The sequence below is a fragment of the Rhipicephalus microplus genome, chromosome 7, assembly GCF_043290135.1.
Source record: "Rhipicephalus microplus isolate Deutch F79 chromosome 7, USDA_Rmic, whole genome shotgun sequence".
Lineage (NCBI taxonomy): Eukaryota > Metazoa > Arthropoda > Arachnida > Ixodida > Ixodidae > Rhipicephalus > Rhipicephalus microplus.
Window position 1 is genome coordinate 25,416,373 of NC_134706.1, and position 20,070 is coordinate 25,436,442.

At 48.3% G+C, this 20,070-nt stretch overlaps 2 protein-coding genes and 1 long non-coding RNA gene across 3 annotated transcripts in view; 1 reads left to right on the forward strand and 2 right to left on the reverse strand.

The window, feature by feature from the left end:
* LOC119180284 (uncharacterized) overlaps nt 1–20,070 on the forward strand; it is a 171,098-nt gene that overhangs the window by 49,056 nt on the left and 101,972 nt on the right. The window lies entirely within an intron of this gene.
* On the reverse strand, nt 15,179–17,433 carry LOC142767142 (uncharacterized). Its single transcript, XM_075868361.1, has 2 exons — nt 16,301–17,433; nt 15,179–15,497 (listed from the first exon to the last, which is right to left on the reverse strand). Exons 1-2 carry the CDS (start codon nt 16,915–16,917, stop codon nt 15,179–15,181), a joined length of 936 nt encoding a protein of 311 aa, XP_075724476.1. The 5' UTR covers nt 16,918–17,433.
* LOC142767143 (uncharacterized) lies at nt 17,344–19,639 on the reverse strand. The gene is made up of 2 exons (XM_075868362.1): nt 19,453–19,639; nt 17,344–18,138 (listed from the first exon to the last, which is right to left on the reverse strand). The coding sequence occupies exon 2, from the start codon at nt 18,091–18,093 to the stop codon at nt 17,344–17,346; it is 750 nt and encodes a 249-aa protein (XP_075724477.1). The 5' UTR covers nt 18,094–18,138; nt 19,453–19,639.

Below are 20,070 nucleotides of genomic sequence, written 5' to 3' on the forward strand. Positions count from 1 at the left end.
ATGAACGCGGACTTAGTTGTTCCACTACGAGACATAGCCAAACAGGACAGTTACCTCCCGATTCCTTGTACTCTTAGAAGCGAAGCTTCCTAAGCCCGCACCAAGGAAGATTAAAAAAAATTGCTGAAGTGGAAATGATTGCGCAGAAGTGAAGTCGTTTCTCTAACAAGATGCATGGTGACTGTGGCAGTCGTTTTACTAGGGGCATGATAAAGTATCACCTTTCAGCGATTAAATGCGAAGCGTCTCCCTCGCACGCCCAACGTACGAGTTAAACGTGGGAACTTCTTCGTGTCACAAAGTGCTCCAAGCGCGTCTTACAGTAACTAGTTTTCCTTAGTGAGCCTCTGACTGGAGGCGAAACTCTTCGAAAATTCGGTCATCCATACTCCGTTTCTGTGTGTAATTTCGTCGGGAACAACTATCTTTATTATAGAACTAACGTAGCATTCACATAATATATCAAAGCCACTTGATCTTTAAGTGGGCACTACCAGAAAAGAGCATGTTTCCGCCATCTTGGCAGTGGCACAAGGTGGCTCCACTTCTGCTGGCAAGGCATTGCGGGAGCTTCCACTCCAGCAATTTTCGTTCAATCATCCTTGGTGCACACTCCACCTTGCACCTTGATTGCCGTCGAAGCTCCCTGCGTCGGGCAAGCGCGCCGAGCAAAACAACAGCTGCTCTTGTGCTGCCCGTACACTGACTCGCTCAGTCCATTAGCCTCTTAGATTTCCCTTGCCTGCCGGATTTTCGGCAGTCACTTGGAAAGCGGCCGTCGTCAGAACTATGGTAGTGGCGCCACCTAAGTAGGGGCGTCTTCAAATAAGTTTTTACGTTTTAGGGGTTTATATGCAACAAAAAGAACATAAAAAAGTTTTAAAAGGCTTAAACGTAGTTATAATAAACCCTACGCAAGTGACGCCGCCATTTAGCAAGCAACTCGTTCAATACAAGGCATAGCCTCCGAGATTAATAGCAAACGCCAAAACTGCTAATCTCAAAGGCCAAGTGCAAAGACCCTTACCCCTACGTAGGCAGCGCCGCCATAGATGACGGGCGGTTCACACTCATTCGGCAGGCAAGGAAAATCTAGGAGGCTATGCTCAGTCATTCCCGCCATTGAGCGCAGCAGACTCTTTCCGCTCCCCACCCTACCGCCTTCGCGAAAGCCATCAGCAAGATCACGCCCGTTGTCACTTGCATCCCACGTCTAAGGAGCTTCGCTCATCCGTTGTATTCGTACACGGAACAACTGCTGAACGTGGAATCGGCCGATTTTTTTTTCTAAATAGTCAGTTTTCAATAAGCGCAATGAGTTACAGAAACGACGAACCTCCCTTTGTTTGGCAATTCACAAAACTTCCATTTCTACTATCTTTCCGCAAGGAAAGAAAATGAGGTGGGGGTGGGTGGGGGCGGAAGGATGCAGTATGCGTTCGCACTGCTATATATACATACTCAAAGAGCGCTGTAATGGCTGCCGGGTGTTACAAATCAACATGAAGTTCTTACTCGTTTTTCTGATTCCCCGGTTGTCCGCATTTTGGTGATTCAAATTTCGCACCTTCCGATAACTGGAATGATCTGCCCATCGAAGTCGCCACCATCATCGATATCCAAGCATTAAAGTGGCTCGTTGAAACCATCCCGCCATAACTTTACCCTTATATTCATAACCTTTTTATCACCCACTCCTTCATTTAATATCACAAGTGGGACCTTTGAGGTAATAAAATGAATGAATGGTCATGGTTTCCGATAAACGTGACATAACGAGTCACTGAGTTTATTCTAAAGAAGCGAGTTTAAAAAAGAAACCAGGACGTGTCGATTTGAGTAAGGTTGGGACGAGAAGCTCATCCAAGGGCCCTGTCCCGAACAATGTGCACCATGACATTCGGTCATCTCGCCGCGGTGGTCTAGTGACTAAAGTACTCTGCTGCTGACCTGAAGGTCGCAGGATTGAATCCCTGCTGCGGCGGCTGCATTTCCGATGGAGGCGGAAATGCTGTTGGCCTGTGCGCTCAGCTTTGGGTGCACGGTAAAGAAGAACCCCATGTGGTCAGAAATTCTGGAGCCCTTTGCTACGACGCCTCTCACAATCATATGGTGGTTTACGCTAAACCTCACATATTATTATTATTATTATTATTATTATTATTATTATTATTATTATTATTATTATTATTATTACACTCAATGAAGCAAATATTTCTCAGTAGGTACTGATGAATTCATTGACTAATTTATAACCGTGCCAATCTCCTCTACGAGCTTTCCTAACCATACTCGTGAAAGTGGTGAGCAAACATGCGCCGCGTTGTATCACTTATGTTCGCGCCACGTTTCGCGCCGGCGCATCTTTCTTGTGCAGTGTATACGAGCGCTTCAAAACCTTGTTGTATACTCCGACCTAGTCCACGGCTGCGTAGCACGGTGACGTTCTGTCGGTGCAGTGCCGCCCCCCTGAAGTTCCGTGACTCCCGATCACCGACACGACCGATGGTTCCTCGACGAGTATACGCTCAAAGCTTCGGCATTGAAAGAGGGTAGGCGTATGAGGGGTTGGTGTCCTTATACTAGTTCAAATCCTTATTTGTGCTTTTCAACCGTACAACTCTATGGGTCAGTTGGCTCAATGTGCTTTCTGTGCGCCATGCTCAAGAAGACGTGGAGTGAGCGGGATGAACAGCGGGGGAGCTCTTCACGTCGTCGAAACTCAGATACCGCCTCAGCAGGCTCCAGCAGTCACTGTTGCGGTCCTCAAGTCGCATTCTACAACCGTCGACAAGGGGCGCGCACGTCCCGCATCCCCCCCCCCCCCCTTTTTTTTTTTCAAAGCACTGAAGTTTAGGGACAGGGAGGGCAAAATAGCCTTCAAACGGGTAGAATTAACAAGAAGGAGGTTATCAGATTGGTGGCTAAAGTAAAGGCACAAGTGAAAATTAAACCCTTCACTGCAAAGTACCAGTCCTCAACTTCACTATTTAAAGGGAAAAAGAGATAAATCTAGTTCTTGTTTCCCTAAGCATTACGGCTAGGTGGCGTTAGCCGCCACCCGATTTAAAGGATGCAGCCATATCAATCCATCCATTCATCCTTGACGACGCCTGTCAGTCGCATGAAGTGCTGCAACCCTTCGACGCTCCGGAGACGACATCGGATCAGCCTGGCCGTTTCGTTGGTGGCCATGCGCTCCTTCTGGGCAAGCTTTCTTACGAGCGTTGGATGCCGCAAAACTTTCTCCTGTGCGTAGGCCACGTGCGCGATGACGCAAGAAGAAAGAGCAGAACGTGGAATTTAGAACATCATACGCAACTGTGGCTGAAGACACAACAAAAGAAGCAAGTTTCTTCGCGATTTGAAGTGAACTGCACTTCCTTTTGTTGAAGAATTTTCAGACATTTGTGCGTACAGGGTTCTTCTTTCTGTAAATAGAATCGTAAAGCAAATTGTACTCTGCTTATCGAAACAGCTGTGGCCCCTACGCAAGGATATTTGGTAGTGGAATATATAATGGTTTTGTGTAACCATATATATATATGGTGCCGTGAGGTTGTATGCGAGGAACTATTTGCCAGCTGCCCAGCTCGTAATAAGTTCACGTGCTACGTGACGCCGAACAGGCTCATAAAGAGTGTGTCGCACTCGCCTCCTTGGCTACAGGTGGCGCTGACTGACACTCCCACGTTTAGATTAACATATAAACCCGATAAAGTGGCTGGGGGGATAGTCTCCGTTGTAGCTAAGTGGTAGAGCATCAAGTGCGTTATTCGAAGGTCGCAGGTTGGATTCCTGCTCACGGCAAGTTATCTTTTCGCCTACTCCTTTTTTCACATTTACATTAAAATTGCTCTAATAACTTCCCCTATACATTTCTTGGCATTATTGTCTGTGTGTCAAAACACGAAAAAAAATGAGCCCTTACGTAAACACATTTTCCCTTTATATATATACATATATATATATATATATATATATATATATATATATATATATATATATATATATAAGGGAGAGAAGTGTATACCTAAGGGCTCGTATTTCCGTGTTTTAACACAATATTATTGACATGTAACAGACAGCAATGCCAAGCAATGTACAGGGGAAGTTATTAGAACCAGTGGAATGCAAATAAGAAGAAAGAAGAAAGAAAAGTGGATGAAAAAATTACCAGCTGTGAGCAGGAATCGAACCCACGACCTTATTAGTTCTAATAACTTCCCCTGTACATTCCTTGGCATTACTGTCTGTTAGATCTCATTAATATTGTGTTAAAACACGGAAAACGAGCCCTTAAGTATACACTTCTTTCCCTTATTTCATTGAACGAGGGTCTCGTACTTGCAGACTTGGTGTGTTTAGGTTGTATAAGAGGGACAATTAATCAGCTGCCCGCTCATGATAAGTTCACGTTCCACGTGACGCCAAAACATGCGAATAAGAGTGTTTTCACACTCGTTTTGGCTTATAGATGGCGCTGACTGTCACTCCTACTTCTAAATTCACATACAAACCCAAAAAAGTGTATGTGGTAGCTCAGTTGTTAGAGCATCAAACGCGTTATTCGAAGATCGTAGGTTCAATTCCTGCTCACAGCTGGTTATTTTTAGGAGCGAAGCTCCTTAAGGCGTGGGCTGTGCGTCCCCTGTATGTAGCCACCTCTCGTTAGGTTCTAAGTATTACGCTAGCCACCGCCCGATCTAAAGGGTACAGCCATATCTATCCGTCCATCCGTCCGTCCGTCCGTCCATCCATCCATCCATCCATCCATCCATCCATCCATCCATCCGTCCGTCCGTCCGTCCATCCGCCCATCCGTCCGTCCGTCCGTCCGTCCGTGCGTCCATCCGTCCGTCCGTCCATCCATCCGCCCATCCGTCCATCCCGTCCGTCCATCCGTCCGTCCGTCCGTCCAAAAGATGGAAGATGTTATAAACTAGACGGCGGTACGTGTAGTTGATTATGAAAGATGCGAGGTGTTATAAAATAGGAATGATGCCACATATGGCGCGTGTCATCATTCGATATAGTGCGGCGACGTACGCTAGGGGGAGCGTTGCAATAAAACCGAGTGGGCAAAGTGTACGGAGGATTCATGGTTTACCAGGTTTACCTCCGGAGCTTCGCCCACACATCATCATTCACTTCGTGGATATGGCGGCATTTTTTTCATCCACTTTTCTTTCCTCTTATTTACATTCCGTTAGTTCTAATAACTTCCTTTGTACATTCCTTGGCATTACTGTCTGTTAGATCTCATTATATTGTGTTAAAACACGGAAAACGAGCCCTTAAGTATACACTTCTTTCACTTACACACACACACACACACACACACACACACACACACACACATATATATATATATATATATATATATATATATATATATATATATATATATATATATATATATATATATATATATATATATATATAATAGCTTTGTGTAAAGCATATCTACAAGAACACCGCAAATCGGTGTGTTCAAAGTGAGTGCAAAGTCATGATTCATTATTCATTCAACACTGCTTCGCCCCATCATCAGCATTCACTTTGTGGATATTCGTGGAGTTTAAATACGAAGCATTTTTTAGCTTCGTATTTAAACTTCGACGACTTTGAGTCTGTCTATCTATCTATCTATCTATCTATCTATCTATCTATCTATCTATCTATCTATCTATCTATCTATCTATCTATCTATCTATCTATCTATCTATCTATCTATCTATCTATCTATCTATCTATCTATCTATCTATCTATCTATCTATCTATTGCCGCGCGCTTGATCTGCCAGCGCAAAAGAGGCAGACGAAGTGGCAGTTCCCCTCGTGCCATTGTTCTGTTTTTGGCTGCGCTGAGCCGACCGCTCTTCGGACTTTTGTGAGGACGCCTTAAAAACGTCTCCTGTCTCTTTAACGTGACATTTTAATGGTGGAGGTGCGGGGTAACCTCACCTATGCAACAGACTCCTTCTAGCAGCCGGAACGTGACCCAAAACCCAGAGCTTACGCCGGTACACCGTTTCAGTCGGAGGATTCGAGGACTGTCCCCCGAGTTTGTGCCTCACAGTACAAGTACGTCGACTGGTATGGAGAATACTGTTGCTGTCACCGCTTCCCCTACCGCTGGAGCCGCCGCTGCTCCAACCGCTGCACCCGCAGCTGCACCCACTCATTACACGCTACAAAAACCACGTGTTCCGAGTCCCTTTCGTGGTGGCCTCTATGAAGATGTGGAAGATTGGCTGGCTGAGTACGAGTACGTAGCGGATTTCAACGGGTGGGACGAAGTAGCGAAGCTCAAGAATGTGTACTTTAGTCTTCTGGATGGTGCTCGCACATGGTTCCAGAACCGCAAGGGCCTCCTAACGTCGTGGCATGAGTTCTGTCACAGGCTCCGCGAAACGTACTCGAGTCTCGATCGTCGAGAGCGCGCTGAAAGGGCCCTCCAGTCCCGCATGCAGATGCCTAATGAAGGTGTGGCTACATACGTGGAGGATATGGTTCATCTGTTCACTCGCGCCGATCCAACCATGCCGGAAGACAAGAAGCTGCGACACTTGATGCGAGGTGTGAAAGAGCAGCTCTTCGCTGGACTCATTCGTAGTCCGCCTAGAACGGTCGCGGAGTTCCTCACTGAAGCCGTCGCCATGGAAAAGGCGCTGCAGCAGCGGAACCAGTACGATCGGCAAGTGAATGCTACCTATACCACCGGGCTAGGCTCGTTCCCGACCGACGTGGGAGCGCTTCGCGAGCTGATACGTTCGGTTGTTCGCGACGAGCTACAACAGCTGCAACAGCTGAACCAGGCGCAGCAGCAGCCTTCCACGAATTGCATCGCCACCATCATACGTGACGAAGTTCAGCATGCGCTCGGCACACCTCGCCGCGAGACACCAACGCAGGTTGCTGCACCACTTCAGGCGTTCGCAACTTCAAGTGAACCTCTAGGGGTGACCTAAGCAGACGTATTGAGACGCACCGTTCCGTCGTCCACGACACCATCCCCAGTGAGTGGTTTCCAGCGCACCACTTATACCGACACGTTCGAACACAACGCACCTGCACCAGTCCCACTACCAGCCGCAACCCCGTACGCCACACTGCAGTCCGCACAGGTGGTCCCTTATTTTGCAGACACTCGACCCGTCATGCGTAAATCCGACATATGGCGCATGCCCGACCGACGACCGCTTTGCTACCACTGCGGTGAAGCGGGTCACCTCTACCGAGACTGCCAGTACCGCCGACTTGGGCTGCAGGGTTTTCCTGCCAATTCACCCCGCCCCCGGTTTGGACAGAGACCACCAGAAATTGAAGATTTTATCGCTCGGCAGAACGTCCCACTCAGGCGTCAGTCGCGCTCACCGTCACCGCGGTCGTCATCTTATTCAGGCAACGGAAATCGAAGGCCGCAAGGACGGTCTCCGAGCCCTCGCCTGGAAAACTAACGCCAGCGACCTTTCGAGGCGAGGCCGCTGATTCTCGACGTGATGAAGACCTCGCCCTCCAATCGACGCGACATCGGACCAACGGAAATTCGACTACGCCGGCGCCTGTATCCCAGCTGAGCGACTTTTCAATGGACATACCTGTGCTGCTCGACGGTCGCAATTTAACTGCCTTAATAGACACTGGTGCTGACTACTCGATTATTAGCGGACAATTGGCACGTACCTTGAAGAAAGTGATAATGCCTTGGACAGGATCGCATGTACGTACAGCTGGCGGACATGTTGTAACGCCGGTTGGTTTGTGCACGTCCAGGCTACAAATACGAGGCTGCACGTTTTTGGTCAGCTCCATCGTGCTACGTGACTGCTCCCGCGAATTAATTCTCGGCCTCGATTTTCTTCGGGAATATGGCGCCGTAATCGACCTACGGCGACGCTGCATTTCCTTTTCGACAGTCAACGCTACGTCAAGGGACTCCAACCGCCGTACAACCGCCCTCCGTGTTTCCGACGACAGTGTCACAATACCACCTCGTGCAAGTATCCTAATTCAGGTGACTTCCGAAGGAACCAGTGACGGTGAAACAGTGGCAGAGTGCAACGTCTCCCTGCTGCTGGCGCTTGGAATTTCTGTGGCACGAGGCATCATTGACATTCGGAACGGTACAGCCGAGGTCATGATTACAAATTTCACCAATGAGCATCGTCACCTTTTCCGGGGCACTGCGGTCGCCTACGCTGAAGCCTTGGAGGACGTCATTGAGTGTTTTGCCTGTGAAGACAGTAGCCGCAATGGACAAACCGTAATAGATGTTGACATGAACAGTGCACTGCCAGAAGAGAACCAGAGGGCCTTGCGAGAGCTATTGTTTGAATTCAGGGCGTGCTTTGCTCAGTCGTCTAAAGTGAGTCAGACGCCAATTACACAGCACAGGATAATCACTTACGACGACGCAAGACCTATTCACCAACAGCCATACCGCGTCTCGCCGACAGAACGCGCAGCTATCAAGCAGCAAGTGAAAGAAATGATCGACGACGGCGTTATCCAGCCTTCGAACAGTCCCTGGTCCTCACCGGTCGTTCTGGTTAAGAAGAAGGACGGTACGCTTCGCTTCTGTGTAGATTACAGAAAGCTCAACAACGTCACAAAAAAAGATGTTTATCCGCTGCCGCGTATTGATGACTCGCTTGACCGACTACGACGAGCGAAGTATTTTTCTTCCCTGGATTTAAAGAGTGGCTACTGGCAAATTGAGGTTGATGAGCGCGACCGCGAAAAAACCGCCTTTGTCACGCCGGATGGCCTCTACGAATTTCGGGTGCTACCGTTCGGACTCTGCTCTGCGCCAGCTACCTTCCAACGCATGATGGACACTGTGTTGACTGACTTAAAATGGCAAAGCTGCCTTGTGTACTTGGATGATGTGGTCGTGTTTTCAACCAGCTTCTCCGAACATCTGAAGCGACTACGACAAGTACTTGAGGCGATTCGGACGGCTAACCTTACGTTAAAGCCGCAAAAATGCCATTTCGGTTACGAAGAACTAAAGTTCCTTGGACATGTCGTAAGCGCAGAAGGCGTCCGTCCTGACCCTGAGAAAACCGCCGCTGTCGCAGCCTTCCCGACTCCTGCCGATAAGAAAAGTGTGCGGCGGTTTCTTGGTCTATGCGCGTACTACCGGCGCTTTATAGGCAATTTTTCGAAAATTGCCGAACCATTAACTAGACTCACTAGAGACGATACGCCGTTCGTTTGGAGTGCTGAACAAGAATCAGCATTCACAGAGCTTCGGCTTCGCCTGGCATCACCACCTGTTCTTGGACATTTCGACGAGGAAGCCGAAACAGAAATTCATACCGACGCCAGTAACGTCGGTCTGGGCGCGGTACTCGTCCAACGGCAGGAGGGAATTGAAAAGGTTATCGCCTACGCAAGCCGAACCCTAACACGCCCGGAGTCAAACTACAGTACCACGGAGAAGGAGTGCCTTGCTGTCGTGTGGGCAATTGCTAAGTTTCGACCTTACCTTTACGGCCGTCCATTCAGAGTAGTGACGGATCATCACTCGCTGTGCTGGCTTGCGAACCTCAGAGACCCCTCCGGACGACTGGCAAGGTGGAGCCTACGTCTGCAGGAGTACGACGTCACTATCGTGTACAAGTCCGGTCGTGCACACGAAGATGCGGACACGTTGTCACGCGCGCCAGTTGAGCCTGCCGCTCAGAGCTTCGAAGAGGACTGCCCTTTCCTTGGCTCCGTAAGCGTAACAGACTTGGCTTTACGGCAGCGAGCAGATGCTCAATTGCGACCTATCATTGAACATCTAGAGGGCCGCAACGTATCACTGCCCCAGCATATAACTCGCGGATTGTCATCCTTCTGCTTACGACAGGGCGTGTTGTACAAGAAGAACGCAGCCGCCAGCAACAAAACTTACCTGTTGGTCGTCCCCGCAGAGCTGCGTGAGGAAATTCTATTTGCCTGCCACAACGAGCCTCCATCGGGCCATCTGGGCATCACCCGAACCATCGCTAGGGTACGAAAGTCTTACTACTGGCCGAAACTTGCCGCTTGCGTTAAACAGTACGTTCAAGCCTGCCGCGAATGCCAGCGCCGAAAATCCCCATCTGTTAAGCCTGCGGGATTACTTCACCCTATCGAGCCACCCAGAACACCCTTCGATCAAGTCGGCATGGACCTCCTGGGTCCGTTTCCCTTGTCATCTTCCGGCAACAAGTGGATAATCGTCGCTACAGATTATCTAACCCGCTATGCTGAAACTAAGGCGCTTCCTAAAAGCACGGCTTGTGAAGTTGCTCAGTTTTTCATCGAGAGAATTGTATTACGCCACGGTGCTCCATCCTGTGTCATCACAGACCGAGGAACAGCGTTTACAGCAAGGCTCCTTGAACAAGTTTTTCAGTTAAGTTACTCCACGCATCGCAAGACAACAGCGTATCACCCTCAGACAAATGGACTGACCGAGCGGCTTAACAAAACGATGACTGATATGCTGTCTATGTACATAGACGTACAGCACAAGACGTGGGATGAAATACTGCCTTACGTAACATTCGCGTATAATACCGCTACGCAAGAGACCACACGATTCACTCCGTTTCGTCTTCTATACAGTCGGGACGTTCAGACGATGTTGGACGCAATGCTCCCATGCGACATTGACAACATCGAGAATCTCGACGAAGATGCTGAGTGTTTCGTGCAACGAGCCGAGGAAGCACGTCAACTAGCCCGCGTAAACATCAAGAAACAACAAGGCGTCGATGCACAGCGCTACAACCGCTGCCACAGACAAGTCGATTATAAACCAGGTGACCAGGTGTTGGTTTGGACCCCTGTGCGCTGCAAAGGTCTCTCTGAGAAGCTTCTCAGTCGGTATTTTGGCCCGTACAAAGTGCTACGACAAGTGAGCGACGTAAATTACGAAGTCCTTCCGGACGGAAGCCAACCACCCCGACGCCGACAGCTACGACCCGAGATTGTGCACGTGGTGCGGTTAAAACCGTACCACACACTGTGACAATGTTTTTTTTTACGATACACGCTTCGTTTAGCATCGAGGCGATGCTCTTCAGGGAGGAGGGGCAGTGCCGCGCGCTTGATCTGCCAGCGCAAAAGAGGCAGACGAAGTGGCAGTTCCCCTCGTGCCATTGTTCTGTTTTTGGCTGCGCTGAGCCGACCGCTCTTCGGACTTTTGTGAGGACGCCTTAAAAACGTCTCCTGTCTCTTTAACGTGACACTATCTATCTATCTATCTATCTATCTATCTATCTATCTATCTATCTATCTATCTATCTATCTATCTATCTATCTATCTATCTATCTATCTATCTATCTATCTATCTATCTAGCCGCTTATGACATTTAGCTCTTCTGGCCGTTTCGATAATAGTATCAGTACCAAACTTGGTATGCCATAACATGACTGTATGACGAACATAAGCGACTAGTCATAACATGAAAGTCATGACATGTATGTGACGAATGTCATGATTTGCATTTTATGGTCTTGCTACTCTTGTGGTGTTTTAGTTCACATAGCACGCTGCAAAACTGGCATGATATGGCATGACTGCATGGTGAACACAAGTGACAGAGCCTAACAGGAAAATCATGACATGTGTGTCATGTAACCAATGACTACATGCCACGCTGATGATGCACTCGCGGCCGTTTGGCTAGCTTCACATATACCAAGTTTGGAATTACGGGAAGTGAATGAATGACGAAGGTATGGGACTGGTGCAAACATGATAATCATGAGATACGTGTCATATGATACGTGTCGTCACGTCACGACGGCGATGCCACATCAGGTGCCGATCTGCCTGCCTTAAGGCGCGTGTCGTGCTGCGTGGCTTAGACGCATGCGCGTTTGAGCACGGCCGGCGTTCCTCTGTCACGAAAAGAGGCAGACGCAGTGCTGTCTGGGTAACGTCATCGGCGCTATGCACCGTGTCGCATTTCGCGACGGTTGCCGCCGGGCCGCGCTGACGGACGCTGGTCGCGCCAGTCGCGCCTGGCGTCAGACTATAAAGTAGTGCTCGCGTTTTGCTAGCGCTGCGTCGCTGTGCCCAGCGTGCACACGCGTCAATGTTACGTCGGAGTGTATTGGGACATTCATGATGCGCTCGTGGCCGCTTCGCTAGCTCCACATATACCGAATTTGGTATCAGGTGACATGGGTAGATGATGAAGGTAAATGACACGTTCAAACATAATAATTATGACAAGGAAGTCATTTGCGGCATAATTTACCTTCGCCTCGTAACGTTGTGCCAATTTTAAAGTGACATATCAACGCTCCTCATTCGTGCTTCGCATATCATAGATTCCCACTTTACGTGGGATCTGCCAATTTTTTAAATGTTTGAAACATGAGATCATAGCGCAGTGAATGGCGTGATCGGCATCTGTTGCCGCGTGCCCAGAGGTCGCGGGTTCAACTCCCGATGTTGGAACTTTGTTTGTCTTCTAATATTTTTTTCACCTAACTTCCGTGACGGAAATGCATCATCGAAGTCTTGGTGGGCCTCTCCTCTCTCCTACACTCTCCTCTCCTACACTCTCTCGTACCGCATGCTCCAGTTGCTAGGGGCGAGGATGAGTGCACGCACCCGCGGCTGTTGCTATAGGAGAGGGAGTGAGAGCGGAGAGGTAACCGGTGCGCGGAGAACACCACGGACATGGCCAGATGCCTGACATAATAAGACTAAAAATTATCCGCATTAAAAAAAAAGGCCCCAGAAGGCCGCTTTTACAGCTTTATGTGACTGCGTGGCGTGTTCTGTGCAGGCCTACTGCTTTTGTTATATATAATGTATGCACTCTCTTAACTTCGAAAATACGCACTGAAATGCTCACTAAGGCTCCCACGTGATAATTTAGGGCAGAACCGTTGGCCAAACAACTTACCAGCGCGCAGCCGCTACTCTAACGAGCACGCAAAAGAAGCGCGTCCGATAAAGGACTACTCCGTAACTTCTAGACCCCAATGCAAGCACACAAAACGATAAGCAACATCTCTGTTTGCTTATCGAAAGGGGAACCGGTTGAACTGTAACCAACAAATCTTCTTTGTTCCACATCTGAGTTTATAATGGTTAGACAGAGCTAATGGCTCGATTACCGAACGGGACGTACCACGGGAGCATAATTAAACCAACAAAATGAATTTTCTTTCTTGTGTAGAGACGCCGAAGATGTCGGTGTCGAAGAGCTGGCTGGCAGACCTTGTTCTTGTTCACCTATAGCACACGGCGATCGCATGATGATGATGACGATGATGATGATCATGCCTCCACTATGGCTGTTGCTGACTTAGGTAGATAGGCCAAGAATTTAGGGTATTGAATTGAAGGCCTTTCAAATGATACCTTATCCTAACAGGAGGAGGATAAAGCACATGGAGATACAGAAAGAGTGCAATATATTTTTTTTGCCATTTCGACCAGACAGAATAATATAATATCTTTAATTAAAATTGCAGTAATTTCGAACACGTTTAAAATTGATGTTTAGAATTTGCTTAGTAATAATATAATAACAAATATACAAATAGGAATTTGGAGGCGCATTCGTTTCGTTTCATGAAGATAACTGCAAACCGCATCAAAGGCATTCTTGTGGCTGTAGCCCAGAACCGAAGCATCAACGGAGAGTATATTCACAACAGTGAAGGGCAGCCCAAGATTTGCAAATGGGATGACAAGGAGACGTTTTCTTAATACACTGTAACGGTGACATGACAAAAAATAGTGGTCTATTGATTTCAGATCTCTACAAAAGCTGCATAGGGGATATATTCCCAGACCAGCCCTGTGTGAATATAGGTTTAAAGGAGCACACGACATCGCAATCGTGTTAGCATGGCTTCCAGTTGTCTAGCATGACACCAGTCGGAGTTACATTGATATTTCAAATGTCTAAATTCAGTGCATGGTGTTACTCATTCTATGGCATCAGCCCTGAGTGAAAATTTTGATGAAACGCTTGTTTGTTCTTCTTCTGCTCATTTCTTGGCATATACTTGCTTACTTGACCCTTGACCCTTGAATGGCCTTGCGCCCACTACGGGATATCGGCCATGTTATATTTAGGGTTTAGATGACGGGAAATTAGTGGTTTGGTCGTATAAGGATTACGTTGCAAAAGCGGAAGGATGATGATAGGGATGACGATGGTGTTTCGGACTATATAACCATAAAAGCGGTGCAAAGGCACCTCAGATGAAGTTTTGAAGGAAAAGTTGGTTTACACAACAACAAGGGGCACATGTGAGCAGTGACTTAGGTGTGTCGATTGGTTACTTGTATCCACATTACACGGCCATCAGCGAACTCCGTTAAACGCTTCAAATGCAAAATTACATTAGGGATTTATACACAGAGACAAAGGTTCACGAGCATGCATCTTTCTTGGTGCACCGAAGAACGGTGTCTGGTAGAGTGTTTCAAGTTGCTATAAGCACACGTCATAGCAATATGAGAAAAAAAATCGCGAAACAAGGTATCAACTGGAATACACGTTTAGAAGAACAAAACAACAAGAGAGAAGACAGGCAGGTTAACCAGGAACATGTCCGGAGTAGCTATAAACCTATACTGCTTCAGCGCTGCCACCATATAAATGAGGTAAAGTGGCAACAGATGTGCGATGCAAGGCCCTATAGCTATGGAAATTGTGTTCTGTATTCAGCAACTGCCACCACTGTACCATCACAGCCGCCAATACCGTCAAAAGCCAACGTGGCCTTGACACATCAGTTAAGCGGATCCAACTGATTGCGAGCATGAGACATACTCTGCGGCGTCCGAAGATATCGGGGTGGTGCCCCGCCACTCTCCCATGCGCCCACCCGTGTCTTTCATCCTCTCCTGTGCCAAGAGATCGGCCGGATACTCAACGATGCAAAGTAAGAGCACACGCATAGTGAAAGCTTCCCATGCTATTAGCAAGGATTATTGGAAGATGAGATAACAAATCCCGAAAAAAATGCTGACGTCATAGACACACGCAATATAATGGTGTCACAGTCGTGTGCAAGTGTGGTGCAGGTATTCTTCATTTCAAGGAGGATATGCGCAATAGTGACTGAGGTCCTTTCGCTGAAGCTGGTTTTATTTGGGACGTTCGTCTACAGCGTGCTTGGATGACGGGGTTTATTATGCCCTTCTGTTCAGGATGTTCAGCTGGACGTGGAGGAATCCTCAATCGCGATGCTGAAATACATGACGTCATCAAAGCAGAGGTATCGCCTCACCAGGCGCCAGCTGTCTTCGTTCAGGTCATGAAGTTGCATTCCGCAGTCGTCGGCAGGTGGCACGCACTTCACACTTTTCTTGACCACTCCGGTCAGCCTCATGAAGTCGTGCAAGCCCTCAACGCTCTTTAGATGACTTCGGAGCATCCTGGCGACTTCGGCAGTGGTGATGTTCTCCTTCTTGGCGAGCTCCCTGGTCAGCGCTGGATTTCGTGCGACCTTCTCGAACGCGGTTGCGGTGTGCCTGTTGGTGATGTGTTGACAACAAACGGTTATATTCAGAAAACATATACTGTCAGTGTAACGTGAAGCCTGTTTGAGAAAAAAAGAATATCAAGTTGACAAACTTTTGCTAAAACCACAAAGATACGTCATTTAGACATCTTATGAACGCTACTCAACAATACTATCCAGAGGTTCTGAAACCATTGTAAACGTGTAGGTGCATCTGAAGGGCCGATTGTGGCCGGATGGTGCGCCGTTACGCCTCTATTCGGATTACCACTTGAAAAATACTAAGGGGTCACGAAAACTTGATAAACAAGGTCGTTCTATTAACTTCATGAGGCGCACTAGATATCAAATTCGGTCCCTGATTTCTGTGAATCATGACTGACTGGCCGCGGTATAGCTTAGCGATCAGTGTAGCGCTGTTGAGCTTCAGGGCCGCTGGACCCATTAGCAGCCCCAGTGGTCGCGTTTTGATGGAGGCGAAATTCGAAGAACACCCGTGCTCCTGCGTTTATGCGCACAAACTCCAGGTCGTCGAAATTTCATTCGCCCTCCACTGCGTCACTCATATACATACAATGGCTTTGGGATAAACACTCGAATATTTATTAGTATTGCGCAGTGCGAACGCTTGCCTTGAGATACGGTGTGAATAAATTGACTTTTAAAGTGGCTCCTGCTGTCATTACCTTTTTTAGGATGTCACATTAAACTGTAGAAGTGTAACACATGCCAACACCTCCAACTTGCAGGTGCGATATCTTCAAAGTAAGAATTTGTCCCCTTCAAAGAAAAAAAGTAAAAATAAGAACTTACCGATCGAGCGGTGCAATTTTGATGAAGGCAGCCGCGCGTTCCAGAATGTCACGGTTCCTCTGCGTCCTTTTCCTGATGGCGAACAAGCACCGCTTCACTTCGCTCTCAACGTTCGCGCCATTCAAGTCGACTTTAAGGAGACCGTAGTTGTGGCTAATGCTTTCCGACAGGGTCCATACGAAGAAGGTGGCGTCTCCGAGTCCAGTATTTTCTAGGAATTGCACTCGACTTATGTACTCGCTGTGTCCTATGGTACGGGTGAGGAGATAATTGTACTGAAATTTGCCATTCGTGAGGATGTCCAGATCCGAGACGCTGGTGTTGGCTGACATCGATTCGAACAGAAGAGTCCAGCACGTGTAAGAAGCTGTATTGTCCGGGGCCAGGCGACTGGTCACGACCAGTTCCAGTTCCTGGAGGACGGTTGTTTCTCGTACGTACTTCGCCAGAGCAGAGAACAAGCGTTTGCCAGCCTCGGATACATCTACAGTGAGAGATGTGAAGTGATCTAACGCAGGCAAACGTTGCAACGCGTCAACTTGTACGTTCTCCTCGCCGCAAAGACCTATGCTTGAAAATGCGCTGTAGCGCAGCAGGTCTACTCCCATTCCGTGCATATAATGTCCGAACGAAACGTGCGCCAACGGCTTCGCCAACGCCAGTGCTTCCAGGACAGGTGGAAACGTTGAACAGTCTTCAGCGTACTGAAGTGTTGTGACAGTCAGCTTCTTCAGACATCTGTTTCTCGGTAGCAATGAGAAGAAAGTAATCCAGTTGATGGAATGCCACAAGCCGTATGGGAGCGTGAGGTCTTCCAAGGTTTGGTTCTCCGCCAATGCCTCTGCGCAGCCCGTAACTGTGGCCTCTGATACCCTGGTATACGTGTTCCGTGTCCAGACAACGTAAAATTTCCTCAGGTTGGAACATTTTGCGAGTAACCCCGTGATGAAACTCGCGGTTCTTTGGCCTCCGCAAACATTCAACACTTCGAGCGTAGAGAGGGTATGATTGCGAATGAGGGCCTCCTCCAGGAGGAGCGTTTCTCAATCCGCGTCGAGGCCGGAAACTGTCAGACTCGTGAGAAAACCGTTGCTCCTGACGTATTCCCCTAGTGGTCCTGGCGGCATGTTGGTCTCCCAGTAGTTCGCCAGGTCAAACCACTTCAACGTTGAGTTGGCGGCCAATGCATCGATAAGCATCTTTGGTGGCTGGGTGAATCCGAAACTGCCGCGCAGCACCAGACACTTCAGGCGTTTGGTAGTTCTCAAAAGCGCCGACACGGCTGCCATAGCGTCTCTGCAGTCGCGCCTCGTCGAGCAACTGAGCGCCTCCAGGTTGCGAAGCCTGGGAAGGTGTGTTTGAAGATAGGCGTCCGTGTGGCCGTCGGGAAAAAGGTCCAGCGTCAGGTTCCTTAGCCGGCAGTCGTCGGGCAGCTCTCGAAGAACGATCCGGCTGTGCGACCTGAGCGAATCGTCCGAAAGCTGGAGGCTGCTGATGCAGGTGTGTGTTTTGAGTAGCCAGCGAAGGAAAGGAGTTGACCTGTACGAATCTGGTTCGGCACGAGTCATCCGAGAATGAGGAATGCTCGCCAAGTTCAGCCAGCCTCCTCGTTGTGGGCGAAGTTTCAAGCCGCTGTCGATGAGTAGTTCGTTGCAGAGCGGCAGACTGTTGTTGATCTGGCACGCCTGACCACTATAGGCGGTGCATTGTGGGCGAAAGCGATTCGCTTTTATGCAAACAATGGACCCAGCGTCGCCCTTTTCCTCGTGGGCTTCTTGGGAAAGCCTGTCCATCGCGTTCCTCCGAGGTATCACCTGAGCCCGCTTATCACTTTGAACCTGCGCAAATAAAGGATAATGCAGCAGTTGGTATACCCTTTGAGTTTCCAATGCACGCTAATGCGGACAGAGATGTTTGCAGCTGGTAGAACGGAGGGTACTCCGTGGAAAACTTGAAAGTAACTCCACACTGTGGATGCATTGGCATATTGAGAGATGTGGGGTGAGTAAAGAGGGCTCTAATATTTCCAGAATTTTAATAATGGAGAATTTCATAGTCGCACCAATTCGCTAATCCGGCTCAGTGGTATCGTTTACACCTCCACTGCGCATGCTCGCGTCTCGTGCCAACTGTCGCGATTTTAATTTTGCAGTTTGAAGGAACGCTCGATAGAGCTTTGTTGAAGCAGTCGGCTTTATTTTAGAGGAAAAAAGTACAGAAGCAGTAACTGCGCTGTTGGAAATCTAACGAAAAGGCGCGACAAGCAGCGTCTTTAATTTCAGTGCATACAAAGTTGGTATGCTCGTTTTCAGGCATATGGGGACGCAATAACCTTCTCGATGCGCCCATGTTATTTTGACAGGGTACGCGAAGGCATGGACAGACAGCACAAACCTTGACCACGGCTGGTCGGGCAAGGAAGTTTCACGTGTGCGATTCCGACCAAATAAAAGCACCCCCCCCCTGCCCCACCCAGGCGTTTAATAGACGAGAACGCTGCTACAGACGAAGCTTTGCACTCATGACTGCCATTGTAAGCCGCTGTCAATACACAGTGTCAAAAACACCTTCCTCTTAAACGCCTTCGAACACGGTGGTACCGTACAGTACTCAATCTTCAGCGTTATGTCATCAGAAATAGCGGACAACCGAAATACCGAGTGGGTAGGCTGATGCTCCAAGCGATCGGAACCACCCCATTAGATTGAGGAACCCACTGTAGGCCGAGGCAGAGTTGAGTGCGGAACTCGGAGACGCGAAAAAGGTCACTCTCCTCCCGAAAAACATGCATTCGGAAACACAATGTTAGCAGGAAAAAAAGCGAAATTGAAAGCTTTATTGAAAAAAGTTGAACAGGTCGGATAGCAGGGCGGCCCTTCTGAGTGATGAGCAACGATGTGGTGGCTGACAGCCAGATGTGGAACACCGTCACTATCTCCAGTAAGGAATATTCATAACGATTCGCGAGCGGCCATTAAGAGCTTTGACAAGGGCTATGTCTCTGGGACTGCGGTTATAGCTTAGGCTTATTCATCCATGAGTCTAACGGGAGTCTGTTAGCCCGCTTGCCTCGTAGTCTTAAGTACATTGGTTCCGTCACTGAATGGGATGCAGCACAAGCATAAATGAGCTAACCGAACGTATCAGCTTACCTGCAGCAGGGCGTTGAAGAGCCCGTGATACAGCTGGCCCTGTGGCACGTGCGACGGAACGCAGTCACCAGAACCGATGCATATCGGCGATGACGATGTGCCAAGGTCGGTTCACGAGCAGCATTGAAGGAAGAGCAGTGCAGATCTAACTATTCATGAGGGACACCAACAAATGCGACTAGTGGAGGAAGGGACAAACACAAATCAGGCAAATTATTATTTGCATATCTTGCACTGAATATTTTGTTTTTCAAAACTTTATTTTACAGCTAGTTAGAGTTAACTGTAACCCAATGTGAGGTGCTGGCTATCCCGCAGTCCCCACCTCCACTGTCTCTAGAAAGATGGCAGAACTCCCTTCTTCTCCGCCTGCCGTGCCTCCTATAGTATAGTGCCTAGAATCAATATACCTTATAGTTACGCGAAGCACACCAGGGACATATTGTTGCCAGTGTATTGGAATATTCACTACGAATGCTTTTATGTGTATGAGGTTTTGCTAATTTGCCCCAATTGTTTTCAACTGCACAAATACTCACTTAGTCATCAATTTGTCAGTGAGGTATATATAGGCATGCTTATGGTTAACTAACTGTGCTATTTTCACCAAAGTACAAA